Source organism: Tamandua tetradactyla, chromosome 9, assembly GCF_023851605.1.
Source record: "Tamandua tetradactyla isolate mTamTet1 chromosome 9, mTamTet1.pri, whole genome shotgun sequence".
NCBI lineage: Eukaryota > Metazoa > Chordata > Mammalia > Pilosa > Myrmecophagidae > Tamandua > Tamandua tetradactyla.
The window spans coordinates 4,919,735-4,947,166 of NC_135335.1; the positions used below are offsets into that span (position 1 = coordinate 4,919,735).

Consider the following 27,432-nt stretch of genomic DNA (forward strand, 5'->3'; position numbering starts at 1 on the left):
CCTGAACTCACCTGCAGGGTGAGGACCGACCAGCCTCAAACTGCAGATGCGAGAGCCTGATGCCCTACGAGAGGCTGCCAAGCTGAGCCCACCCACCCACCTGTCTCCAGCTGCCTCCCCAGGGCGCTGCCCACCACCCTCCACCCTGGGGCTTGGAAAACGTGGCCATGTGCATCTGATGTCAGGGGCAAGAGTCACAGGTGTGACATGAGGCCTCCTGGGTTGCCAGCCCTGTCCCGCAGCCTCACCAACTTGGCTAGGCACCAGGGCTGAGTCACCCAGAGCAAACAGTGGTTTACGCCAGCAGGGCTCGCAGCACGCATTATTTACTCTTCTATCTGCAAATAACCTGGGAGGGCATCTGGGAAAGGTGTGGGCGGCCCTTGGGGCCGTGGGCGTCACGGAGAGCAGAGCGGTTGTCCTGGGTGGTGAGGTGGGCCCACCTGGCCATAGCTCCCCCCACTGCCCCATACTCCCTGTGCAGGTCCCAGCTGGGCAGATGCTTTGAGGTTATGGATAACAGCAGCATATGCTCAGAATAAGCAGTGGCCCTCCACAAGGGTGCTTCTGTCCCCCTGCTGGAGACATCCCTGGTTGTCACAATGGGGAGGGGGTCCCAAGATCCAGAGGGTACAAGCCAGGGACCCCCACAACTGAGCGACCCCAACAGATGTCAGTGGTGCCCAGGCAGAGCCCCGGTCCCCCACCAGCCCAAGGAAACAAACAGGACATGGCACCAGGGTTTTACCAATTTTATTTCTAGACCTTCCACGTTTGTCTTGTTTTCTGCTGGAAATGTGCCAGTGACCCGTCTGTGGCAGCAGGCAGTGAGTGCCCACAGAGGACACAGGCACCCAGCCCCAGCTGCCCACCCACAGATGCTGCAGACTGCAGGCCTCGGGTAGGGGGGGCTTGGCCGCCACCCCTTGGACCCGCCACCGCCTCTGGCCCTTTCACCCACACGCTCCTCGAGCTGCCCACTCCAGCTTCACCCCATCGCACTGGACAAACCGCCCCGCATGGATCCCGTTTGGTTTGGACACAGACGCTGCAGCTGGCATGGTTCTGAGGTAAGCACAAAGCAGTGTTCTTGGGTGGGGGGTGGGGTGCAGCAGGGGGGCACAGGGTCCCGGGCCTGCCGGCGGCCTCTGAGCACGGGAGTCGCGTGCACGTCGTTGGGGCCAGCTGCGTGCTCCCGCAGGCCCAGGCATGCAGCTCCATTTGCTGGCTTCGTTGAGATTCGGAGTCTCTTTAAAAGCGAGCACAGGCAGCAACAAACAAAACAGACAGAACGTGGGGACATCATGGCAGATTATAACGTCCCGAATTTAACAAATTCCAGAAGATTCCAATCGTCCCGAACGACAGAGTCCCAAGGGTACAGCACCAAGGCGGCACGCGAGACGCACGTGTAACTTAACAATGCAACTTTCATAGCCAAACGCAAAGAACGATTCGGCTTCAACCATTAGTAGGATGAGAGATCCCAGACCAGCCCGAAGAATCCAGCATAACAGAGGCAGGGAAAAGGGAAATGGACTTGGCCCGGTCTCCGGCGATGCCTGCGTGCTGGACGTGGGATCCGTCCGTGGGTCTGTCTGCCGAAGCAGGAGGCCGTAGGTCAGACAGAACCTGGCCGCCCGAGCCCACGCACACGCACGGCTAAGTGAGGCATGAGGTATTGCGAAACAGGAACCTTTTTGGAATAGAGCAGTAAATCACATTAAGTCAAAATTGATCACATTAAAAAAAAATCTACAAAAAAAAAAATTGGTATCCGTCATACAATTTTCTATGAGAAAATTAAAATCCTAGAACATGGCAGTACATGACATCGTAAAACAAAACAAAACGAAAACTTGATTCTCCAATAGCAGCAAAATGGCATGAAAGAGATACAGAAGCGTGTAAAATTTGTTTCCAAACCATGCTGGGAAGTTGTCGATAGCAGCGCAATAAAAAACCGAAAAAACAAAAACAAAACAAAAAACACACACGAAGCTGCAGCCTCTCTGCACGGCCCCTCTGTGCCCTCACCCTCACGTACTCTTTCCAGCCATCAGTCAGCCTCAACGCTCTCATCACTTCCCTTCAACACTTCCTAAAGAATAACTATGATAAAGTACAGAACCAAGATGTGCAAATTGTCTATCTGTGGCTAAATTTCTCTTACAAAAGGAGGGGAGGGGATAAGAACTTCAGAACTGAAACTTGTTTTAAGTACACTCATTTTCCACATTAGCTGATGGCTTTGGGAAATGCGAAACAGGGCCAAATTCATCACTGGGTGTGGTTTTCCCTATTTTGTTTTCTTCCTTATCTATAAAAAGGACCTTATCTTTTACCCACCATGTCAAATCTGCACCATCAAAAGGCAGAAAAGTTTGTGGGTGCTTTTGAATCAAGGGGGGAGATTGCATTACTTTATAAATCATACTGGCCTTACGAACAGCTTTCTGCAATAAATATTCTTTTTTAGCCTTAACTATAAATTATATATTTTTAGTGTTTAAAACCTTCAGTTGTAAAACATCTAAAGATAATCCTTAAACTACGTGCTCTCTAGGTAAACCTTTAAGGTCCTACTTTCAAACACCGGTTGGCACCAAAAGGATTTCTAAACTTCAGCTTCTCTACAGAAAAGGAAAAGGAACATAACCTGGCAATATGAGAATGCAAATTTTCCTTTCAAAATGATCCCCTTTCACAAACACCGTCCCGACGTGCACTTGCCCTGCAGTCCTCTTTGCACGCAAGTACGTGACTATTCCCAAACCATTCCATTGAAAAAAAGTTGTTCCCTCCTTCCCCCCTCCACCCCCCCACGATATAAACAAAGATATTTCCTAGAACTATTGGACTGAAAGTGCTTTGAAAATGGAATGGTTTTAGAATATGGAGGGGGGAGGGAAAAAAAAAATGTGGGCAGGCTGCAAGTCTGTTGGGGTGAAAAACCAGCGTTTCATAAACAGGTTAACTACAAAAATAGGAAGATTATAAAAATAGAATATATTATGTGGCTATTCTGTTTTCTCTCTAGTAGCGCTTGGTGGGGGTTGAGCCGGCCTTGCCCATTTCTGCAACGGTGCTGAGCTCTGCACTACCCTGGGGGGGGGGGGGGTCCACAGCAACCATTGCTAAGGTGAAGAGGTTACACGACTACCTAAGAAAATCAACTCAATACGAACAAACGAATTATAAAGTGACTACATGCACAAAGCAAGCGAGGTTACACAGATATCTACCACAGCGTTAAAGCTAGGCTTTTTAGGAAAAGCACAAGAATATGTTTATCTACCTACAACCCTCTTCTACTTTAAAAACGGTTTGTTTTTCGATTTTTGTTTTTTTTAAATGCTTTTTTTTAACACGTAATCAAATCTAATTTCACCTTCCCCTGAAGACTCTTCCTTTCTGTTAATGCCTTTTCTAATCTAATGATACAGAGACACAAACATTAATATAAAAACTAATTAATTACTGGGGTATAAAATCCTCTATTTTTGTAGCACTACCCTCCCCACTGCCGCTGCCACTCAGGGTTATGCAAATGCTATTTTTCCTCTTTTTTTTTTTTAAGACAGTTTTTTTTTTTTTGGGAGGGGGGCAGGTGGTAATTTTTCTCTTTTGCTGAAGTCATAGATGGAAGGGGGAAAGAGCAAAGGAAAAACAACCGACAACAAGGAGAAGGAAGCGTTCCCTTCCGGTCGCGCGATGTCCCCCTGTGAGGCGTGGTCGGCTCTGGGAGCACCGGCGGGGATGACTCCTTCGGGGGGGGGGGCGCGCCCCTCAGATGCTCACGTCGCGCACGTCGGTGGGTGTGCACGACAGGTCCAGCTCCTCCTCCTCCTCCTCCGTCTCCTCCTCCGCGGCCTTGGGGTCCAAGCTCTGGCGCGCCTGGCGCAGGCTGGACTCCAGCAGGGCCTCGATCTGCTCCTGGCAGGCGCGGAGGCAATCCTGGGGGAGACGGGGGTGGGCGCCGGCCCTTTAGCAGGGCCCCGGAGCATCACCTGACCCCAGACCCAGAGCAGGAGGGTGTGGGAGCTGCTGCCCCAAACCCCGACCCCTTAGGCTCCAACAGCAGGCCAAGCGCGCCCGCCTTCCACCCCAGACGGCCGGCCGCCAGCCCTGCACCTCCACCGCCTGTCCTCAGGTCCCCAGAAGCACCCCAAAGTCCCCAGGCCTGGGAGCCCCTGGAACTGAGCCTCTTCCGACTTAACCTCTGCCTCGTAGCCACCATCAGTAGTGCTGGGACGTGCATGACTGAGGATGAATGCTGGGTGGCCGGGGATCCCGGTCCCCTTTACTGCCTCCCCGTCCTCTCCCATGGGATCCCCACAGCCCCGCCACCTACCCACGGCTGTAGCGCCCACACCCACTGCTGGAGGGGCCGGCACAGAGGGACAGTCAGGAGTCCCAGGGTCAGGTTTTCCCTTGGAGAGACGACTCTGCACTTCCATCGGGGTCTCAGCCTCCAGGGGCCTCTACCTCAGTCCAGCCTAGGTAGCTCTCAGCTGCTGCTTGCTACTGGGCAGCTTCAAAGTTCCCTGAGTCATCAGGGGCTTCTGGAAACCAGCAGAGCCCGGGACCACAGACCCGCACCTTTCCCACCGGCTGCTCAACTCCCACCTCGACGGGCCAGAAAAGATGCTGCCCACCAGACACAGGCCAGGCAAGGGGGGCAAGGGGCATGAATCCTTAGGGTGCCCAAGTTCCTACAGCTCTTTGCCTTTAAAGGGAGCAATTTCTTGAGTCTTTTTCAACTTTGCAGCATGGCAAGCAAGGAAAGTAGGAGAGGTGCAAAAAGTCCCATTTTATAGATGAGAAAACTGAGGCCCAGACATGCTAATGCCAACTGTGGGCTTCGACCCCAAACTCTAGGGGCTCCCTGTCCAGCCCTGAGGCCTGACTTAGAAGCGACTGTTGACTTGTCCCTGGTCCCGTGGGGAGCAGCGGGGCCTGAACAACTGCTATGGCCTAGCTCATTCTCGAGCTCCAGGGCCCCCTCTGAGCAACCCCACAACCCCATAGCTGGTGGCCTTGCCCAGTGACAGACTGAGTCCCACACTGGAAGTGAAGGAGCCAGAGTCGGGCCCAGCTCCTGGGTCCATCCACCGTGCTTTCTGCCCTAGTCTGACCGGGAAGGCAGCTAGCGAGCCCCAGCCCACTGCCCTCTCCCTTGCCCTGGCCCTGTGAGCCCAGAGAAGCTGCCAGCCACCGGCCTGGGCCACACACTCCCCAAAGTCAGCAAGATCATCCAGCCGGCCTCTGGGTGCAAACACACAGGCAGTTACCAACGTGCCACAGGGTGACCCCTGGCAGCCCCAAGTCTTTTCTGGAGGCTTCTTCTGGTGGAGAGCCTGCCCGGGTGGTCTGGTGGTGCACATGGGCTGAGGGTGAGCCCAGGGCCCTCCAGCAGGCAAAACTCACCCAAGGGAGGACGCAGCCACAGATGAAGAAATTGCCGAGGCCTCCATTAGCAATTCTGAGTCTGGGCTCAGCTCCACCCTGGACTGGATAACCAGACAAGCCCACCCCCGGGTGCCAGCTGCGTGGCCTTTTACGTCAGATCTGATTGCCATACGGGACGTCCCCAGGAGCCATGGGCTTGTCCCTTGGGTCATTTCTTGGCTGGGCTTTGCCAGGCCTTGATGGCGATTTTGAACGAGGAGGCCCCTTTTCCTTTTCCCCAGAGTCGAATGAGGACAACCCTTCTGCCCCGCCACCCCCACCCTGGAATGGCATCCATTCAGGCCCCAGCATGCAAGGAGGGTCCCTGAGCAGCCAAGCAGTTGCCTCCGCTGTAGCTTTCCCTTTCTTGCATGTTACTGGGGAGACGGGACTCAAATGGTGACCCCCCCAGGTGCGCTGGTGGAGACCACCACGTTGAAGCTGAGGCAGGCCCACCTGGAGGCAAGTCCTGGGGTCAAGTCCCTCCTGGGGATGACCCCCGACCCCCCCAACCTCTTTAGGCTAATGTGGTAAATGCCACAAATCCTTGTAATTGTCATTTTAATTCTGTCTTTTTTTAAAAAGCAAAGGGTTGAGAATAAAAGGCATTTCTAAGAGACAGTGGACTGGAGGTTTACCTCTCGAAGGGGGGCTGTAAGATACAAGGTTGCCTCTACGTGACCCACTGTCTCAGGCCTCTTGAGACCTCACAAGAACCCTTTCAAAGCCTCCATTTATTGCCCATCCACATTGTCCCCCAAACAAAGCTCAATGGGGCCTACCTCCAGCCACTGGGGGAGGGGCTGCAGCCCCTGCAAGCCCCAGGGGGCCGCGGGAACCTGTTCCCAAGGGTGCATCCCCCCCCTTGCATAAGGGTGGCTGAAGCCCAGCCCGCCCAGCCCCCCTGCTCCCCACGCCCGCAGACCCCAGGGCGGCCACTCACCGGGTCACACTTGATCACTCTGGAGAGGAAGCGGGTGAGGCGGTGGTGGGAGAGGGAGCTGTCAGTGCCCCCGAGGTGCAGACCCTGCACCGCAGCCGCCACGCTGCCTGCCGCCACCATGGAGGGCGGGTTTGAAATGAACTTCACGTCTGCAGGCAGAGAGGGAGGGGGCAGGGCGGGGAGTGGGTGAACACCGGGCACCTGGATGCAGCAGAGGTGCCCCCGAGTCTTTGGGGGTACGGGCTCCCCCCCAAACACCCCCTTCCTTGACAGCCAGGCCTGGGGATGTCGGCTCAGGGGGACAGTGGGGACCTGGTGTCCATCCGAGGTTCTCTGCACATCCCACCCTAGGTGTTGGGAAGGGCTAAAGCTGGGGACCTGGGGTTTTGCATCTGATGGGACATGGAACATCAGACCCATCAGTGACAGCACATTAAAAGTGAAGCAACAGAGGTGGGTCAGGGAGGCTGGGGGTGGCCCGTGTGTCACAAAAGTAAAATTCAGGTCTCAGAAAGAGAAGCCAGGCTTTACCTGTCTGGCCCCCTTACCAGCCTGTGCCACTGCCCGAGGACAGGCATCAACTGGCCATTCTGAAGCCAGTGTCCCAAGCAGAGAGAGACACAGGCCCCCACCTAGGCCACACGGGACCCTGGGGCTGCCCCTGCCCAAGTGCCTCAGGGCAAGCCTGGCCCTCAGGGGGTGGACGTGGCGGTGATGGCTCAGCTCACCCAGCAGAAGGGAGGGCACTTCTCAGCCGCGCACTCCCCGGGTCCCTCCAGGGGACATTCAGTAAACTGGAGAAGGACCGAGGAAAACCCAGGGCCATGCACCCTGGCTGGATCAAGGCCTTTCCTGTGCCATGTGACACGGCATGACAATCCCAGCAACTGACCACGACCCCCACATTAGGGACGAGTGCTCAGTGTCTACCAGGGTTACTAGATAGAAGCTTCTGGAAGGCTGGACAAGCTAGGGCCGGTGATGGCACAGCATCTGCTCAGCCTCCAACTGCAGACCTGGCTCTGCCTCCATCCCCCCAGACCAGCTTCACCCTCGTCCCTCAGGAAACTCTATCCCTTTCCCTGTTAGCTTCTTGGGGACCCTCTGGCACCCCCCACCCTAGGCCTGCTCCCAGATGTGAAAGCCTGGGGTGGTGGCTGTGGCTGCCAGGTGCTCACTTCCACCCCAAAGCACAGCAGTTAGGGCGTGCCTGCCCAAGATCCAGGCTCCCGAACTCATCAATAGCGGGAACACCCGCTTCCCCCCACAGGCCACAAGAGACCCTCGACCACCCTCGCGCCCTTGTCCTGGAGGTGAACAAGGAGTGGTGACCAGAGGCCCACCTTCCCAGGTCAGCACCAAGGCTGCCCCTAGGGCACCCTTAAGGAGTTTCTTAGTGGGGGAGCTGCTGATCTCAGCATGTCAGGGGGCTTCTCTGCACTGTGGCTGGATGCCCACGAGGGAGGCGTGTGGCACTCGTCAGCCCTCTCGCCTTACCGTGTGCCTAGTGCCTGGGCGCAGGGGGGCTCAGCTGAGCCAAATGGCGCAGAGTGGGACATAAAGCACCAGAGTTTCCATCCCCCGAGAATAAACAACTTTGGGTTGTTAAAGCACGAGTGGGGTGCCAGTAAGGGGGCCTGGGAAGAAAGGCAGCCAACCTGAAGGGGACAGAGCCAGCTTCTGGGTGTTGGGTGCAGCCCCTCCCCCCTTTAAACAGGAGCAATTCCACCCCAGCTGGGGCCGTGAGTGGAAATCTCTTCATCGAGGCAGATCCAACCTGCAGACGGAAAGCATGTCTGCAGGAGCCACAGGTGGATGCGTCCCCTTACGGGGCACAAGCAGAATGGGGTCCCAGGGCCAGCACGTCCCCACTGAAGTGCAGGGTGACTGGGGAGGCTCTGCTAGGTGAGGCGCCAGTACTGGCTGTCAGCCAACACCAGGCTGTGTGCAGCAAAGTCCATTAGCCCCGGCCACCAGGGAAGCGGCTCACTGGAGTCCGGGACGTTGCTGACCCCTGCCGAGGGGCTGATTCAATTATATGTTCACTTCCAACCATGCCGGGCGTTCCTTTTCCTCTTACCGCAGGTCACACCCACACACACGTGTACAGGATCCCAGCCCTGTAGGCACGCACATCATGCAGACAGGCAAAGACCCAAAAACCCTGGTCCGTGCAGCAAATGGGGCTGGGGGCACCCCATTTCCACCTCAGGGCACCCCGAAACAGACCTCTATTGCATGAGGGGACAGACACGTCCCTATACATTCTCACGCCTCAACCTCACCCAACCTGTCCGCTCTCATGACACCACTCTCCTCTTGAGAGGGGTCCACTGTGACCACAGGAGTGGGCCGTGTCTCAACCACATCCAGAAGTTGCAAGCACAGCTAGGGCTTTGGAGGGAGCAGAGCCCCAGTGGGGCCATCCCGCCATGAGGCCAGGCTGCAGAGAGCCAGCCCCCCACCTCCCTCCCCGACCCATGGTCCTGAGTGCCCTGGGTTGGGCAGGGGTGGGGGGTGGGGTCGGCGGGGGCTCACAGGACACCACCATCTTATACAAAAGGCCAAGAGATGGGGCTGCGGAACTGACAGCCGCCCCCCAGGGGTGCGTGGAGAGAAGACCAGGCCCCATAGCGCCATCCCGGGTGGGGAGGGCACACAGGCCCGGCTCCTCGCTTTCTCTCCAGGAACTCTGCCGCTTCTCTGGAGCCACTTTCAGCTCCTTAAAAGGCTGCCTGGAAATCTCGGGAGGCCTGTCCTCAGAGGCGCCCCAGCCAGAGAACGCCTCCCTGCCCCGCGCAGGAACAGCCCCCGGAGGCCAAGGAGACCACGGCAGGCAGGAGGCTCCCCAGTCCTGCTTGGGGGCTGGCTCTCCAGGGAGGGCGCCCCACCCTCAAGATCCCTTGGGCCCAATGGCGGCCCTGGCTCCAGCGCGTACTTCCCTAAGCGCCTGGCCTGGAGGAACTCCGAGGGGGTGGCGGGGTGGGGGGAGCAGAAGAATCTCCCCAACTGGCCTCCAAAACAAAAAGGGTTCTGGAGTATCAACCATGGGGACAGCACGGAGGCCAGGGCTGGGGGCTCTGAGTCTTTGGGGGAGGTAGAAGACTCCGGCTGCTCCCTCCCCACTGTGTCTTTGATGCCACCCCCTCTCCTGGTCCTCAAGTCCCCCAGAGTGCCGCCCCCCCCCCCCCAAAAAAAAGATGTGGAAACAGGCCTGATTGGGAAGAGGCAGGCCAGGGCAGAGCTGGGCAGGGTGGGGGGTGGGGACTTCCCTCCACCAAGGGGGTCATTTTTCCTTACCCAGGTGGGAAAAAGGAAAGTGGTCAAGGGGAACTAGGGGGCCAGAGGGAGCAAGACTGCGGGCGCTGATGCACCAAGTTCCCAGAAGCTGCCCGGCGCGGGTCTGTGCCCGGGAGAGGGCTCCGGGGTGGCCGGGAGCCGCCCGGGGAGGCGGGGGTTGGGCCCCTCGCGGCCAGCTTGCAAGCCCCTCCCCAGGGCTGTGCCCTTGGCGGGGCCTCCAGCCGTGGCGCTCAGCGGGCCGCCCCCGCGCGCGCGCGGCGCCGAGCACGTGGTGCAGGCCCTGCCGGCCCGCTGGGGCTCCCCGCCCCGTAGGCGCCCCTGGCAGGTGGCCCAGCCGGGAGAGGCCGGGAGGGGGCCCGCAGCTTGGGCTCCTTGAGGACACGGGAAGGGTTGGACGTGGGGTGGGGGAGGAGGCCCGCCCGGACGCCAAGGTAAACCCCTTCCAGCATGGAGCGGCCACGGCCAGGCCTGCCCAGTCCAGGGAGCGCAGCTGGACGGGGCACCAAGGCACGGGACGGTGGCCACGGTCAGTCTCAGCGGCGTGACCCCTGGAGAGGGCGACACCTCCCTCTCGGTCCTGCCCTCCGGGCAAACAAAGATTCCAACCCCAAACCCCCCTGCTCACTCCGGCGGAGAAAGAGGGGCGCTGCCAGAGAGCAGGAGGGGCCTGGGGAGCATTTCAGAGGGAGGGAGCCAGGCCCTGGGGCCACGCGGCCACCCAGCAAGGAGGGGCGGCGGGCGACCGGCAACTCTGCCTGAGGACCCTCCGGGGAGCACACGGTGGGCGCTAGCCCGCCCCTACCTGTGGCACACAGAGCGACGAACGTCTGGGCGTGTTTGCGAATGATCTGTTTGTTCTCCTCGGCCGCGGGCATTTTGGAGAGGAAGTGTTCAATGAAATCGTGCGGGGTCATCGCGGCCAGGTTCCACTTGAGCTTGTTCACCAGGAGCAGCTCCATTTGCTGGGCACGCGGGGTGGAGGGGAGCAAGGCAGAAAGGGGCGCAACGGTCAGCCGAGGGTCCCAGCCAGCACCCTGGTTTGGGGGGCAGCCCTGGGGGTGGGGGTGGGGTGTCGAGGGATCTGGGAAGTGGGGGCAAGGCTCAGGTCAAAACAGAGAAGGTGCCGCGTGAAACGGCTCCTGTTCGCATTCCCATTAAGCCAACTATTTGCAAGTGGAGACAAAAAGACCTCCCACCATCTGGAAGGAAAAGTCCTGATTCATTAGCGGGCGGCCAGCGCACGCCGCCACCGCAAGAGGGCGCGCGCCGCCCATTTACCGGCCACGCCGCGGGGCGCTAAAGTGGGCCGCAGGGAAAGTGTGGTGCGGGTGGGGGTGGGGGTGGGGGTGGCGAAGACTCGGGGCGCCTGGGGCCCCACCGCCTCCTCCTCCTCCTCCTCCTCCAAGCGCAGCTCCGGGACAGTGTGGCTGCCCTCCTTCGGGGAATACGGCCTGTCAGTGCCGGGCGGGGGACCCCTGCCGCCTGCAGTTCACGGGGTGGCTGTGGGTGGGTGAGTGGGTGGGGGACCCCACGGGTACCAGCAGCTCGTCTGGCCGGATGGAGTTGTCAGTGTAGATGCACAGCTTCTCGGCCGTCAGGGGGATGGTCTCCTTCATTTTGGAAGCTACGAACATGCAGGTGGCTCCCAGCAGCTGCAGGCGGCTCTTCTTCACGGGCTCCAGCGACAGGAAGCGATCCAGATAGTTCATGGCCAAAGGGAAGACCTCCTCCTCGCACTTCTGCTCCTCGCAGACCTGCCGGGGTATCGGGGTGGCGGGTGGGGGAGAGTCCGTGATTGCCGCCGCCGGGACGCGCAGGACCCCTTTACCGCCACCCTGCACCCCCACCCCGCTCGCCCAGGCCGGCCGGTTCCCGCGCGCCGAGAGAGCCGGGGCAGGGGGTGGCAGGAGCTCCCCATGATGCGCCCCCTCCCCGGCGTGCCCCGGGCACCCACACACCCACCCCGAAACTGAAAGGGAAAGTCCCTGCGAGGCTGGCATAGTCTGGACACGAGCGGGCAGGGCTGCGGCGCGCGCGGTGGTGCGGTGTGCCCGGCCCCGGGGACCCCGGCCCGCGTGGGGGTCCGGGAGCGCGCCTGGCCTGGGGTCCGCCACTAAATGGGGTGCTGGGCCGTAGAGCTGGGCGCCGTGCTCTCCGCGCCCGCGAGACACAAAGGTGGCGTCCCAGGCCGCCGCGCCGCATTTCCCCAGACGTCATCTTTTCAAAAAATATTTAAAAATATATAAAAAAAAACTGGCCACATAAAACCCCCCTGAAAATGACCCTCAGGCGGTCCTTTACCCAGTCCAGGCTTCGGGAGCTCGTCGCAGGCTCCACAGAGAGCCCCAGGAATTCAAACTCGGGGGCCCCCCTCCCCCTAGGCGCGGGCTCCGCTTCTCTCTCGCGAGGGCAGCACACCGCACTTTCAAAAATTATTTAAAAATACTAGCGGCCCCCTAGGCGTCCCCAGGAGGCCTGAAAATGTGCCCCAGGTCCCCGGCTCGCTCTGGGCAGCACCCCCAAGCCGACACCCAGACAGACGGGGGTCAATACCGGGCATCTTAGGGGCCACGCGACCTTGCAGCCCGGCGTGCTCTCCGGCCCAGGCTGGCCTTGCGGGGCGCCCCGGGGCTCGCCGCCTGAACAAAAGGGGCCCCCTTCCCGAGCGGGGTCCCCCCCAAAGCTGCCAGCGACCCGTCCCCGCACCCCTTCCGCGGACCGCGCGGCCCCTCGCGGCGGCCCCAGCGCCTTGCCGGCCGCTCCCCGCCCCCACCTTCCCCCCAATTATTAATAAACACTTTTGCTTTGCAATAAAAGAACAAAGATGGCGCATAATACTGGCACGGGCGGCCCTTGCATACGTGTACATGGATATTAATTTAAAAATCAAATCTATACCCCCTTTTCCCTGAGCCGGTGGCTCGGGACCGAAGCGGCCGAGAGAGGCGGCGCAGGAAAAGTCGGGCGCAGGCTGGGGCTGCGCGGTGGCAGCCCAGGAGGGGGGCACAAAAGGCGCCCGGCCTGCCCACCCGCACCCTCGGGCTCACTGGGGTGCCCCGGGCACTGACTCCCCCGGAAGGCACCCTTCGCCCGACCCCCCTCCGGGAGGAAAGGGAACTTCTAACGCCCCCACCCCCATTTCTTCCTCGTTCAAAAACTACCCACGCTGTCGATTTATTTGGAAATTACCGACTGCTGACAACACCCCGGCAAACTTCAAAGCCGGGGTGGGACAGTGGGGCGAACAGACGAGGGGCAAAGAAATCTGGGCAACACGTTGCTGAGGAGTCTCAAATGGGCCTCCCCTCGCAGCAGCCACGCACCTCCAGCATCCAGGTGGCCACGATCTTGCGCATCGACGGCAGGACCTCCTTCTGCACGCACTTGAAGTAGGACACGGAGGGCGCGCAGGTCTCCTCGGCCTTAAGCATGGCCTGCAGCACTCGGTCGGTGAGGAGGTTGGCATCGGGATACGCCCGGCGGATGGCCTCTACCTCGCAGCACAGGAGCTGGTGTTCCATGCTGCCGGCTCTGCTCGGCGGCCTGGGACGCGGTGGGCTCCGGGCTCGGCGCGCGCGCTGCGTCTCCTGCCTGCCCCGCGCTCCCTCGCCGGCTTCTGGCCCTCGCAAGGAGCGCGGCGGACGCTGCTGCTTGCTGCTACTGCGCCGACAGCCCTCTGGAGGCTCCAGGACTTTGCAATTTCGAACAAAACTCCCCTGTAGTCCCTGTGACGTTTACTGTTGTTAAGCAGAGATCAAAGCCCGGCAGAGAATGGGAGCGGGAGGGGGAGGGGGCGGGGGCGGGCGCAGGGGGAGGGGGCGCGGGCTTAGAACCCAAAAGCCATCCCGGAGGCGCCGCGCCTGCCCCGCGGCGGAGTTGCCCCCGAAGCCAGGTTTTCATAGAAATGCAAATCACCCCGCGGCCGTCTTTCTCCCTGCCGGGCAAGAGGGGTGCAGGGGGCGCCCGTTCTGCTAATGTGGGTCCCTGGGATTTGGGGGTGGGGGGGTGGGGATGGCGCTGCAGAGGGGGTCAACTAGGAGGGCGGGCAGGCCACACGCAGTCGGGGGAGACCGCATGGAGGAGGGTCTGGGGCTCGGCGACACCCTATTACCGAGCCGGGAGAGCGCCACGAGGGCACCCACGGGCGGAGGGACGGCTGAGCAATCTCGCTTCTGCATTTTCTTTCATTTTCATTAACACGTGTAAATTTCAGGAACTCTTTACCATGCCAGGACGCCGGGCAGGGCGCAAGCCCGGGTTGAGGCTTCTTTCCGGCGCCCCGGGAGGCACTTATAGAAATGCCTAAGAGGGTTCGGTAAAAGTTAAAGGAACCTATCTCAGCCTCGCCTGGGCTCACGCAAAAAAAATAAATAAATAAAATAAATCCCCGAAAATTCCAGCAGCGGCTCAAGATGGTGGCCAGTATTTCCTTCATCCTGTGTCCTCCTGGCCGGGTTATGTGCGGCATTCTCCCACCTTGACAAGCCCATCCTCGCGGGGTCTCCAAATGCCCCCTGCCTACCCCAATTCCGGCATTTGAACAGGGAGATCAGTACCTCTGAATGGAAGGTTGCAAAGCAGTGGTCTCTGTCCTGCCTCATCTTTTTTTTTTTTAATTGAAAAAGAAATTAAATAATTGGAAATATCAATCGCCTCTCCACCCAGGAGACCACCGGAACTTTCTAGTTGCGTTCGAAGGGCAAGTGGACAGCCCCTCACCATTAGAATTTGCCCTGGGACCGCCTTCGTGAGCCTGAGGCGGTGGTCGGCAGGGGGCTGGTAAATCCAGGACAACTGTAAATTTAAAAAGTGGGTGCATTGATTGATGATTTTTTAACCAAACCACGGTTATAACAATAGGGCCCTCCATATCATCTCAAACTGAAGAAAGATGAATCCACAATAAAATACACAAAGTGCTTTTAATTAAGTATAGACCGTCTCTTTGGTGCCTTTAAAAAGAATTTCTCCATCTCATTTTTTTTTTACAGTTTTTACAGTGTGCCTCAAATTAGGAAAATTGTTCATTTACTTCTCTCTGAATATAGCTGAGTGCTGTAAAACCACTGCATCCCTAGCAGTAAAAGCTCAGAAAAAAACGGATGAAGGGGTGCACGCGGCGAGATCAGATACCACCCTGCTGGGCAGATTTCTCCCGCGCCCCTCCCCCCCCATCCGGGAATTAGGGTGACTATTAGGTCGGGTCCTGGGAGGGTAATTACCCGGGCTCACGCCTTCAAAGCGGAGGGTGGACTCAGCACGGCGCACCCTTCGCCGTCCCCCCTCCCCGGGCACCGCCGAGCCTGCAGAGCCACGGCCCGCGCACGAAGGCGGCGAGGCTGCTTTTTCATTCATAAAATCCGGACCCGGCGGCTGCCCGGGTGATTTATGGGGCCGCGCGCTATAGCCGGACAGCGCCCGTCTCCAGGGGCTCGCGGGCTGGAGCCCCCGCGTGCGCCCCGGCCGGGCCCGAAGCGCGAGGCCGGTCGGCGACGGCGACGGGTAGCGGCGCAGAAAAAGGATCGCCCACTCCGGCAAAACGGGCTCCGGGTGCAGCAGGGAGCTCCCCCCTACCCAGCCGGGAGAAAGGCAGAGGAAACGGGAATTAGCATGAGCCAATGGGGGCGCGGCGCTGTTACTAGGCGGACCGGGCAGATCTCGACCAGCAACTTCGTTGAGGTCCCCGCTCAGGGACCAGCGCAAAAGTGCAAGCCCCGCGGGCAAGCGTGAAGAGCCGTCCAGGAACACGCGGGGGAGGCCCTGGAATTTGGGGCTCGGCGGGGAGCGCCAAGCGCCCAGCCTCCATCCCAGTGAGCCCTGCTAAGCGGCACCCCCTGTCTCCCGAGGGAACCAATAGCTCCGAGTCCTGGGGGGTGGGGGTGGGAGTTGGGGGGGGTGCGATCGCTTAGAGGAGAGCCGAGGGCGCGTTTTGATTTTCATTTCTTTTTTTCCGAAGAGAGAAAAGTAACTTTGCAAAAACTTTTCTCCTGCAGTTTCAACTTCTCACTGTCTTTTTAAAACCCACCACGAAGCAGGAACTGCGAACTCTGAACTTGTTTAAAGTGCTCCATGCTTATTTCATGGTGACCATTTGGGAGACAAAGGTCCGGTGGCCCAAACGGGAGGGTAACCAGGTTGGTTTGAAAGAAAATCCAAAAGTAACTTAAGTCGCCTCCCGCTCTCCTTGCCCCCGGGTCCCCCACGCCGTTGACTGCTGCTGGGGCGGATTGCCGGCCCCGAGAGGACGAATTCCGCGGCAGACACGTGTTTGCCACCGTCCCTGGCTGTGGGAACCTCCATTCAGCGGGGGAAGGGAGCGCGTTCATTCAGGAACCGGCGCGCCACCCGACCGACCCTGGGACGCACCGCGGCTGCGCACCGACTCAACAGGGGGCTTTGGGGAGTGGGGTGATGAACCCATGGGAGGGGCACTCGTCCTCCTCCGGGAGGATCGGGAAGGCGGGCTAGCGGGCGGGCGCACCCAGGTTGGGTCACCTGCAGCCGCATACCTGGCGGCGACTTGAAAGGACTTGGCTCTCGCCCCGCGAGTTTTCCATTGTTAAGCCCTTAAGTAGCGCTGTAGAATGCTTCCGAGTGCCGGCCGCGAGGTTCCGGGGGCGCTCGGGCTCCCCTTCTCCAAAGCTGCTCGCTTTGGGGTGCTCGCGGTTGGCCACGTGCTGCAACAGCTCGGCCAGGCCTACGCGGCGCGGGTCCCCGAGCGTCTCAACGTTGCGGGACAGGGTAGCCGTACGCTGGGAACCGGGTAACCGCACCCCACCCCCACCTCACTGCCTCGAGCTGCGGGGGTACGTTTCCGCCTAAGTCTCACACCAGCTCCCGCCCCCTCGGACAACTCGGGTACCCGCCCCCACTCCCCCAACTCTAACGGCCGCGGGCGAGTTGTGCGCGAGTTAAAGCGAACCTGGGCAGGTCACACTGGGGGTCTGGGGCCCAACGACATCTTTGGGATCCCAAGGGAAAAGGTGCAAACTCTTGGGGGGGTCAAAGAAAATTCTACCTCCCTCCACGCCCGGCACCCTGAGCGATAAGAACCCCAAAGCCAACTAGGAACGCCCCCCTCCCTGGGGCTCACGACTCAGGCCCCTGGGCCTTTCCTGGCCAAAAGGGGCGGGGAGTGGGCGCCCAGTAAACCACCTTCAACCAAGGCAAAGAAATCTGGTGGGGTGGGGGTAACGGCCTCGGTGCACCCACACTTAAAGCGAGGGGCGCAGGGCGCCGCTCGGGGACCCGCGGGGGTCTCGGAAACCTGCGGCCGCGGCGACTCCGCAGCGGGGCTTTCCAGGCGGAGGACCCGCGCCGAGCCCGACGTCGGCTCCAAGGCGCGCGCGCCCCGCACCCCGCGCTCTTCCAGCCGTCTTCCTCCTGCCCCAGATCTGGCCCCGGAGCGCTTTCAGCCTCTGCCTCGGCCCCTGAGATGGATGGAGGGGCGGCCGGGGTCGTTATAAGGGGCGCCTCCGGCTTCTGGGGCTTGCGACACTCTTCTCGGACGGGGATGTGGAGGGAGCTTTCTTTTCCCAAGCTCGGGGGCAGGGGAGTTGCAAAGCTAAGGCCTTGCATCCCTCCCCTGGGTTCCCACCGGCCCGCGCCGTCGGGGTCTGGCAGCGGGGGCGGGGGTCCGGGATCCACTAGGGGGACCTGGGCGCGCGGGGCCCGAGGGGTCGGTCGGTCCGCGCTCCGCCCCCAAAACCTGCCGTGGGCCCCACGCAGGGCTCAGTCTGTCGGGTGCCAGCGCTGGGCGGCCAGGCCAGGGTGTCGCGGGAGGCGAGAGCGCGCGCGCGCCGCTCTGACCCGCTTGGGAGCGAGCGGGGACGCGCCTTGCATTCCGCGCATTCCCGCCCGGCCGCGGTTCCCCAGCCACGTGGTTGCCCTGCGCGCCGCGCCTACCGTAAGGCTTGGAGAAGGCGCGCACCCGCGGCTTCCGAGCGCTGGAGAACCTAATGCGTGCGGGCCGCGGACGCTCAGGTCCCGCCTGCGGGCCCAGCCGGTCCCCGCCCCGCCCGGAGGGATTGCTCTTTTACGTACTAAGCAGAGTTGTGCTGCCGGCGTAATAACCTATTGTAACCCACTGGTATCAGTGAAAGGCTGAGAAACGTCCACCTGAGAACCGCGACAGAACTGACCGGTGACACTTACACCCTCCCAGGAGGGACAGAAATGCGGAAGAGCTCCAGCCGCCTGACAGTTTTCTTCTTTTCCTTGTTATTGAAAATCATTCCGTGGCTCAGGCCAACGTATCCTGCAACTAGGAAGCAGGATCCTAATCAAATAGGAAAAAGTCCTTAAGATGGCTATAAGTATTTTTAAAAATACTTACATTTTTTATGTCTTGAATGGTCTTTTTTTCTCTTGCACTCTCCTTTTTTCTGAGTGTCAGTTTAAGTTAAAGAATTGAGCTTATGGCCAGGTCAAGTTCGGGGTCCCACCCACGGGGACCCTGGTGCTCTGTGAAGCCCCAGGCTTGGGCAGGTGGGAGAGATTTCGAGAAGGTTCAGGAAGGCATCTCCCTGTTCCCTGCTTGGACAGGGGGCTCCCCCTGCAATCACTTGGAGGCAAAGTGTCGACTTCCTGACCACATGGCAGGGCCTAGTGTCAGGGACCAGTGTCCAGCTTCTCCGAAGCCTGTGTCTTGTGGGGTTGGGAGAAAAAGCTTCCACCCACACAGAGGCCTCGCTCCTCACTTGGACAAAGTGTTTGCCCTGGGCAAGCCATTTTGACAAACGTCCTTTTTACACAATCTTCAAAACAAGGCCTCAGGAAGCCCATTTAATGGGTGGGGGAAACTGAGGCCTGGGGAGGTGGGGTACGTTGCCCAGGTTGACACGGTTGGCATAGGGATGGCATGGCTGTCGGAGCCCACACGCTTAACCACCACTTCTGTGTCAGAACAGATCCAGGTTTCTTAGAAGCAAATCACAATGATAATCCGCTTTCTCAAGAATTCAGGTGAAACCAAGCCGCTTCTTTTTCAAGATGCCGAGAAGTTTGCCACACTATCCATGAAAACAGTGCAAGGGACTCACACGAATTCCCAGATCCTCCAGTAGCTGTGCCATCTTCCCAGGTGTCTATCTGCATCTGTGAAATGGGGTGTCATAGCATCCCCGAGGAGGCAAGGCCGGAAGGAGTTAAGGTAACGCCTGCCACTAAATTTATTCCTTCGTCAATTTGTCCTTCTGTGGCATGGTGGCCGTGTGATGCATGCTGAATGCAGAATTAAACATCTGGCTATGTTCAGAAAGAGGACTTTTCAAATGGTTTTCTAATCTATAAACTTGCTTTTATTCATTCACTTCTGAGCTGTGGACGGGAGACTCAGATCGTGGAGCGGATTTCTGAAAAAGGCGAAGCACATTCATCTTCCTTCATCCCTGACTCCTCTGCCTCCACACCCTGCAAAAGTTGTTAAAAGTTAATGGAAAAGAAACACAGGCATCCAGGGCTGGAGAAGCGACACCAGGACAAAGGGCAGAAACCACAGGGCTGGTCTCTGCTGGGACAGCGAGGCCCACTGTCTGAGGCTCTCCGGGGTCTCGGGGTGGGCCCAGCGAGTCTCAGACGGTGCCTGGGCCCCCTCACGTAATAGGGACCAGTTTCTGCTCCAGTGGAAGGGACCAGCAGTCGCAAGCAAACTCGTGGGTCAGTGACACCGCTGGAAGCAACGAGGCACAACTGTCAGGCAGCCACCAAAGTGGTTAGCTCCGTTGGACCCCTTTGGGGAGAGACGGTTCCCAGCCCCGCAGGCCTGGAGGGCATCCCCGCTTCCCCCAGCACTTCAGGCTTTCATCTCCTTTGCTCCTTCGGAATGAGCAGTCTGGTACTCTTCTAACCCAAAGGCAAAGCTGGAAGCATCTGCAGTGGCGGTGGTGAGGGGGGGGTTACAGGAAAAATGGGGCAGGGGTGCCCTTGGCTTGACAAGCCGTGTCATCTTCCATGAGCTCGGGGGTGGGGGGCGCGGGTCTTCTCTCCTATCCCCCCTCAGCTCCTCCAGCTCAGGCTTGGCACCCAGTAGACTGTCAGCAAGAAGCACCAGGCACCATGGAAGGCAGGTGAGCAAGGCTTCGGACCCCGCCAAGTGGCCACCAAGGGCAGGTCCTGATGCCCTGACCTCTCGGGAGGTCATCGGAGTAAACGGGTTCAGGCCAGGAAATCCCGGCGCACAGTGTGTGATGAGCCCCTCCGTCATTCTCCCTACCCGAACCCCACACCCTGAAACTGTGTGTGACACTGGAGCATCTTTACTAAGTCATCGTCAGCTCATCTCTCCTTTTTGATTCATCAAATACTTAGACAGCTGCCAGTAAAGTCTATGTGAGGTCATCCAAGCGGTAATACCTGGTTGATAAAATTCCAGCCAAAGGCAAAAATAGCTTGAGGTTTTCGTTGCACAGCCTTGTCTTTCCTTCTGTGTTTTTTGGAGTAATCAAAAAAAAAAAAAAAGAAAGTCTCAGAGTCCATTTAGTAGCTTCCCAGGTCGGGAATTGTAAGAGGGCAGCCCAGGGGGTATTGCAGAGAGGGAGTGGGATGGGGCGCACCAGTGGGGAGCACAGAGCTCTTCCAAAGGGAGACCCAGGGGCCGCCCTGCGCCCCAACTCTGTCCCCACCCCACCCCACCCTCCCTCCACCCTTGATTGCTGGTTGATGAGCCCAAGCTGGGAGTGCACCCACTAGCAAATTCCCAGGCAAGCCTCAAGGGGATAGAAGGAGGAGATGAAAGGGATTGCAGGTAAGTGGGAGGGTGTCACTGCAGGGGGTGGGGGTGGGGAGTGGGGGGCAGGGGGAGGCAAAGGCCCGGGGCAAGTGAGTGAGTTGGGGGGGGGAGGGACAGCCAGGAGCCCACGGAGAGGGGTGCTGCTGCAAGGGTGAGGAGAACAAATACTGATGGTGCGATAGGAACGGAGTCTGCCGAGCTCGCCTGGGCTGTGTCGCATTGCCAGGGGTGGTGTCTGGTCTTTACAACAGCCTCCAAAATGGGAATCCACCTTCAGGCTGACACAAGCTGGGGTGTCCCCCAGCTCTGCCTGACTCACAAGAAGCGCTGAGACCTTGCAGGCTTGGTCTTTTGTTGTTGTTGTTAACAGCTTTATTGAGATAGAATTGACATAGCTTAAAGCACACCCGTCTAAAGCGTACAAGTCAACAATTTTTAGTGTGTTGACAGAGTTGTGTAATTATTTCTGCAATTTAATTTTAGAACCATTTCCCTTAGGCCCGATGAGCCTTCAGCCCCTCCTCTTTTACCAGGGTCCCTCCCCTTTTCTGCGGGTCCCAGGCAGGCACCAATCGATGGATTCGCCTATTCTGGATATTTCTGAGAAATGGCATATAATATGGCATTGTTGACTTTTTCCACTTGGCATAATCTTTCCAAGGGTGCTCCATGTATCAGAAATTCTTTCTTTTTGTTTATGGCTGAATATTGTCCCATGATATGGGTGCCATTCATTTTGTTTCTCCTTCCGTCGGTGGATGGACATGGGCTATTTTCACCTTCCGGCTGTTGTGGATGATGTTGCGATGAGCACCTGTGTACATTTGTTTGTGTGCTTTCTTGCCTGTGTGTGTTCAAGTTGAGGGTGGGTGTCTTGTTGGGGTGGGGGAGAGGGCTTACCCCTCTGGGCTCCGTGACCCGGGAGCAGCCTTTGCACTCCTAAAGGGGCTTCCTCGGCCATGTGGGCACCTCCTGCCTTGCTCTTTCCTCTCCCTCCTCGTTTTCTTTCTCTTTCCTCTTTGCACCTCCTCCTCCCACAGGGTGGTTGGAAAGTCTGGGAACTTCAGCAGCTCTGCCTAAGAGCTCTGGCCTTGAGGTCGCAATAGGGCTGATGTAGTGACCCAATGAGTGATGACAGGTCACTGCGCGGGGGGCCTTGTGGTGAGGGTGGGGGTTTCCCAGCACCCCAGCAGCGCCGGCCTGGGAATCTGCCATGTGTCACCTCCAGCGACTGGGACTCCCATTTTTCACCCCAAAAAACCTGCACCGCCGGCAGCCCTAGGAATAACCCAGGGGATCCAATCTGTAAAATGAGAAATAAGCCCCAACCGAAACCATTCCTGCCAATCCTAAAGAACACCCAGGGCAATGTATAAGAATCCACAAGGTTCCATGCACTAGAGTAACTTTCCAGAACCCTACAACCTTCAGATAAGTCCTGAAACCTAGCCCGGCCTCTCCAGAACGTCAGCTAGTTCCATCTCCTTACGTTTTCCTAGACGGTTTATCCTTTCCTTTCTCCCAGGTCTGACCACCTGGGCCTGCGGAGAGCTAGGGCAGCTGTGTCCACCACTCCCACCTCTGCCAGGGGCAGAGCTCTTAGTGCTGTCCCTACCCCCCGTAACCCCACCCTTGGATTTGCCTCCGGTCCTCTGACTCAGCCCAGCGCTGCCCCAGAGCAGGCAGTAATGAACTGTGCCTGCTGGCCTTGGAAGGCTATTGAAGCCCTTAAATCTCAGGTGATTTGGGGACTGCATCCCACCCAGCCCCCACGTCTCTTACCTGGTCAAAAACCTCAGGAGCAGGAAGGAAGCAACATCCCAAATCTTTCTTGGCGGGTGGGGTTTGTAGGTGTATCAGCTATCTATTGCCGCATAACGAATTACCCCCAAATTTAGCAGCATGAAGTAACAGGCACTTACCATCTCGGGCAGTTTCTGGAGATCAGGAATCTGGGAAGCGCTTAGCCGGTGGTTCCAGCTCAGCACCTTTCACGAGATTGCAACTAAGTTGTCAGGACTAAGGCATGTGTTTCTGGTCTCCTGCGCCTGACTACCGGCAGGAGGCTTCCTTTCCTTCCTGCTCATGCAACGTGGGCCCTAGCTCTCAGAGAGGGAGCCCAAGGCAGAAGCTAAGCTCATCTCAAAAGTAACAGGCCCTCACTTCTGCTGTTCGCTGCAGGCCACATGAGCCAATCCTAGTACAACGTGGGGTGTGTGTGCACAAACGCAGGGAGCCAGACTCGTTGGGGCCGGTTTGGAGGCTGATGAGGTGGGGTGGGCATCCGAGGCTCCTGAAGTACTTGGGCAGAGGTACTGGTAGACAGAGGGTGGTGGCTTTTGGAAGGAACCAGCAGCTGGTTCTGACCAGCACATGGGTGGCTTGGCGTTGCAACTTTGCTGAGCGATGGACTATTCTGACCAGCTCATGGGTGGCTTAGTGGCCTAAAATGATATACATTTATTAATTCTCCCAATTTGTTTTTTTTTTGGATCTGGGTTTGGCAGATCTCTGAGGTCAGTTGGCAACTTGGCTGGGCAGGATGGTCCAAGATGATCCTATTTACCTGTCTGACCGCTGGCGCGCTGATGGGGACTCTCGGCTGGGACGGCTTGTCTCTGTTCCACGCAGTCCCGCCGTCCAGTGGGCTCGCCTGGGCTTCTTACCACGGTCTCGACTAGGAAGTTTGAGAAGGAAACTGGCGGAAAAACGGCCAACAGAATGTAAGAACGAATACAACATGAATGAGTTTCTGCACTGCAAACTTCTGATCCTATGTTTAACTAAGATATAATCAGGGGTCAGTGAGCTGAGCTGACACCACTGATGGGAAACCGAGCTCCGGGCTCTTCCCCTTTTTAAAAGCCTCTAGCCCCAAGTATACTTTCTGGTTTGTCTTCAGCAGAACATGTGATTTTTGATAATATCTCTGGACTGGATGATAAATGGAGGCTGGTGAATTTTCCCAGTTAGGCAGACACCATTGAGCAGTGGCAAAACTTGGAAAGAGAGGTCTCTTGACTCTTTCCTCTTGGAATGGCAACTCTTTCCTCAACGGCTCCTATAAGGACATCAGAAAAGTCTGCTCATCTGACCGGCCAGTGAGAGGAAATGTGGCCTCTCGGTGACATCTCTCATAGAAGATTTCTCTAAATATAGCTGAATTGAAGAGCCCTTCATCTGCTGGGGGAAATTGAGGTTGATTTACAGTTTTCATTGTTATTAACAGCATCTTTATACAAAATGCTTTTCTTAGTCTCAGTCTGGTTTTCAGCAGACTCGTACTCTGTGGGATGTTACTAAAGTTACCCTAAAAAAGATTCTGAAGTCAGGTTGATGGGATAAATGTTGCGTTCTCTGAGATTCCCAGCACATATCGCATGTGAAAGGCTCAGAAAAGTCCTGCAATGCAGAAATAGGCTTGCTTGTGAGCAGAATACCTTTTCATTTACTCTCCACTGACACCTTTGGAAGTATTCCAAATACTTCTTGGAAATCACCTTCTTGGGACACATTTTCCAAAGCCATATAAAAGTGTAGTTTTTATTTTCCTCAGTAAGACAGAAAGGGCTCTCAGAATATTCCTCAGAAACATAGATATTTATGCATGATTGTTCTGCAGCAATAAAAAATAATTTTTCATAATAAAAGTTCTAATAATACTAACAATAAAAAACCCCACATAGATAGAGCCCAATTCGGGTAAGCACCACCTCCGCTCCACCCACATGGGGGTTAGCGTTTTGGTTTTTGGGGCTGGATTTACAGGGGACAGTGTTGCTTTGGTATTTCAGTTTTATCTTTTTCATTGATAAAATTTTCATTTGCATTTTTCTGTGTAACGACTTGTTTCCTGAAATGCTGGGGGTTGGGGGGTATAAATTGCACTTTCTTCTCTGATCACTTACTAAATTTGACACTGGGTATTGATCTATATTTTATGCTGACACTTTGCAGATGTGGAGTGTTTTCTACTTATGTTTATTACACATTTCCTCAACTCTGTTGTTCTTTTTATATTTTATCACATGCATGATTATTATTTTAAAATATTTTTAATGTAACTGTAATTTTAAAACTTTTACCAAAAAATTTAAACATGATAACAGAATATTTGGAAGACAGGAAAAATATAAATTACAAGCAAACAACCTGAATATGATTAATAAATACAATTAATGTCTTTAATTTTCTATCGTTTTCCTTAGGCAGTTCTACTTTCATGTACTTAAGATTAAAATGTACGCGCAATTTTGTTTCCTTTTTTTAAATCTAGCACGTGCACATATTTTCTAAACGGCTACACTGTCTTATTTTTCTTTAAGCTTCTCAGAACGTTTTTTAATTTTCTTTTTTCCCCACCCAGACTGAAGCTGTACAGGGAGGGCTGAAACTTCAGACCATGAACGTGTGCTGTTGAAGTCTTTTCTGCTCTCCTTTGTGCATGCTTTCAAGAAGCATCCCGGGCAGTCCACTGCTGCCTTCTGTGACAAGTCCAGCATTGGCAGCAGGTACTCTCGGAGGTCTGGGGACAGTGGGGAGGCACAGCCAGGACAGCTGAGAGGGCCACCGACACACTGGGCAGTGGTTCAGAAATGGTCCCCGCTGGCCAGGCTCTCCTGTCACCCTGGCACTCAGCTGAGCCAACTGGGACCACTTTCTAAGGTGAGACTCACAAGAAGCATGAGTGAGCAACTCAGAATTATTGAACTCACAGTGCTTCACAGGAGATGAAAAGTTCTTTAACAATTGTTTTCTCTTGGAGGGTAGATGGGGGAAAGCCAGGCAGAGGGTTAGAGGCGTTTGGGCCATGCCCATTCTCACTTTTTCATGTTGGAAGGGACTATCAATACGGGGTAGGGGGATGGAACTGAGTAACGTTCTGGAGAGGCTGACCCTCTGGGCGCCAGGATTTATCTGGCCCAGGAACCCATCTGGAGGTTGTAGGTTTCTGGAAAGTAATCTTAGTGCATCACACGGATGATTATTTAAGAGGTCTTTTTTTTTTTTTTTCCTTTTTTACGTATTGAAATCCCTTCATTTAGTCACGCATGAGATTTTTTCCATTTTCTTTAGTTAGAATTTATTTCCTTTATATAGATGGGAGAAAAGTGCTATTTTATTTTCTTCCAGCTTACTAAAATAAATAAAAAAAAAATGAACGTTTGATTCCTCATCATACAAATAATGCATGTTTATTGTAGAAAATGAAAATAAGCAAGAAGAAGCAAAGAAAAGAGTAAGGCTCTGCCAGCTCACCCACCCCCACGGTCCCCTGGGAATATTTTTTGTAGATCTTTTCGGAATTTGTTCAATGTTTATGGGCAACGAGTTAAACTTTTTTTTAAATGTCAGAGTTCTTGTAGGAAAAAAATCGAATAAAAGTATATTACTAAAATAGTATTTTGAAAGTTCATGCATAATTTTTAAACCAATCTAGAGTTTTCTGGAGTGCTGATCTAAATGGGTTCTTCCTTGTATGCAATTCAGTGATGACCGCTAATGATGTGACAGCTGTCGAGTTTCCCGTTTGCCTGGTAAAGGGGCTGCTGTCTTTATAATTGTTCCCATTTGACAGGGGAGAATGCTGAGGCCAGGAGGGAAGCAGCCTGCCCACTCTTTTCTGTATGTGGTAGTGAGGCTCCTGTGATGGATTGAATCTGCTCCCAGCCAGCTTTTCTTCTTTAAAATCCCAAACCAGGTGATTCAGTCATTGCACCTTTGCAATATCCTAAAGCCTAACGAGATGAGTGGAAACCCATTACCGGTACACACGTGTACATACAAGCACACCCTTGTACACGAGCGCACACGCTCACACGTGGGTGCCTCCACACACATCTTTCCCTCTATGATGCTTTCTTCTTACTTCGAGAGGAATTCTGAAATTCTCTATCAAATTCACCTCCCTAAAAGTACCAAGGAAACCACCCAGCTGACCTTGATGAAATCTGGCGGTGGGCAAGGAACCAGCTGTCCGGAAAGAAGGGCCCTGCTTCATGGCATTTGCTGATTTCTGAGGTGTAAACGCTCTCAGCTCGGCCTGTATAGGATTCTAAAGCGGACCGTGACTTAACAAATTTTGCTCGCCAAATTTCCGAAAATTTAACCATCGGCTCTCTCCAGCTGGTAGGGGTGAAGCTTCATCTTCGTTTTATTTCTTCTTCCTAAAAGAAGCAGGGTCAGGATTTGCTTTTCAATTTACGACTTCCTCTATTGCTACTGATAGGGTTTTGTAAGTGTCTTTAATTATGCCTTGTGGGTGCCCTAAGTAAACAGATACTCAATTATTTGATTTTCTCTTACTGCAACTGAAATCTCTTTTATTTTACAGGCATCCTTTAGGTGCATGATATTTCTATTGAACACAGTTGATTAAAATTTTTTTTTCTTATCTACATAACTTCCTGAAATAACTCACTAACACTTTTGGTTGCTTTCCTGGGTTTATAGTCACAACTACAGCAAACTTGATGTTTATTTCCTCTATTCCTATATTTTTGTCCTTTCGTTTTCTTATTAGATAGCTTTCTCCAGTATTTCTAGGTTTGTATTAAATAGGGGTGGTACCTGGGTGGGGCAAGCATCCCAGGTTAATTCAGACTTTCTAGGGCTTCAGCATTAAGTAAAATTGACTTTTGGTTTTAAGCCCACAATCTTTATTGTATTCAGAATGAAACTTGTCCTACAGATTTGTAGGTAGTGATTTTTTTTTTTCAAATGCCTCCTGATTTCTATTAAGATAATTAAATGACCTTTTACTGTTTCTCTTGCCAATATGAGAAATCGGGGTAATCCTTTTTTTTTTCCTTTAATGCCACCCACATATTCTTGGGGTAAACCCTCTTCAGTTATGGATACATTTTTTTTTTTTGTTTTTTGAAATTACTGAGAGTCTTTGCTTAGTATTTGGAATTTTAAAAAAATAATGTTTTATTTTGGAATAATTTTTGATAGTACAGAGAGTTTCTAAATACCCACTTTCTGATATTGTTAATATCACGCAGAC

General features: G+C 55.5%; 1 protein-coding gene across 1 annotated transcript; it reads right to left on the reverse strand.

The window, feature by feature from the left end:
• Nucleotides 1-737: 737 nt before the first annotated feature.
• Nucleotides 738-13,449, reverse strand: CCND1 (cyclin D1). The gene is made up of 5 exons (XM_077115428.1): nucleotides 13,018-13,449; nucleotides 11,233-11,448; nucleotides 10,497-10,656; nucleotides 6,395-6,543; nucleotides 738-3,957 (listed from the first exon to the last, which is right to left on the reverse strand). The coding sequence occupies exons 1-5, from the start codon at nucleotides 13,213-13,215 to the stop codon at nucleotides 3,790-3,792; spliced, it is 891 nt and encodes a 296-aa protein (XP_076971543.1). The 5' UTR covers nucleotides 13,216-13,449; the 3' UTR covers nucleotides 738-3,789.
• Between the last annotated feature and the right edge of the window lie 13,983 nt (nucleotides 13,450-27,432).

Coding starts and splice junctions, on each gene's coding strand:
- CCND1 (XM_077115428.1), bottom strand. CDS start 13,215: ATGGAACACCAGCTCCTGTGCTGCGAGGTAGAGGCCATCCGCCGGGCG. Junction 11,449..13,017: donor TGGCCACCTGGATGCTGGAG/GTGCGTGGCTGC, acceptor ATACCCCGGCAG/GTCTGCGAGGAGCAGAAGTG. Junction 10,657..11,232: donor TCCGGCCAGACGAGCTGCTG/GTACCCGTGGGG, acceptor CCGCGTGCCCAG/CAAATGGAGCTGCTCCTGGT.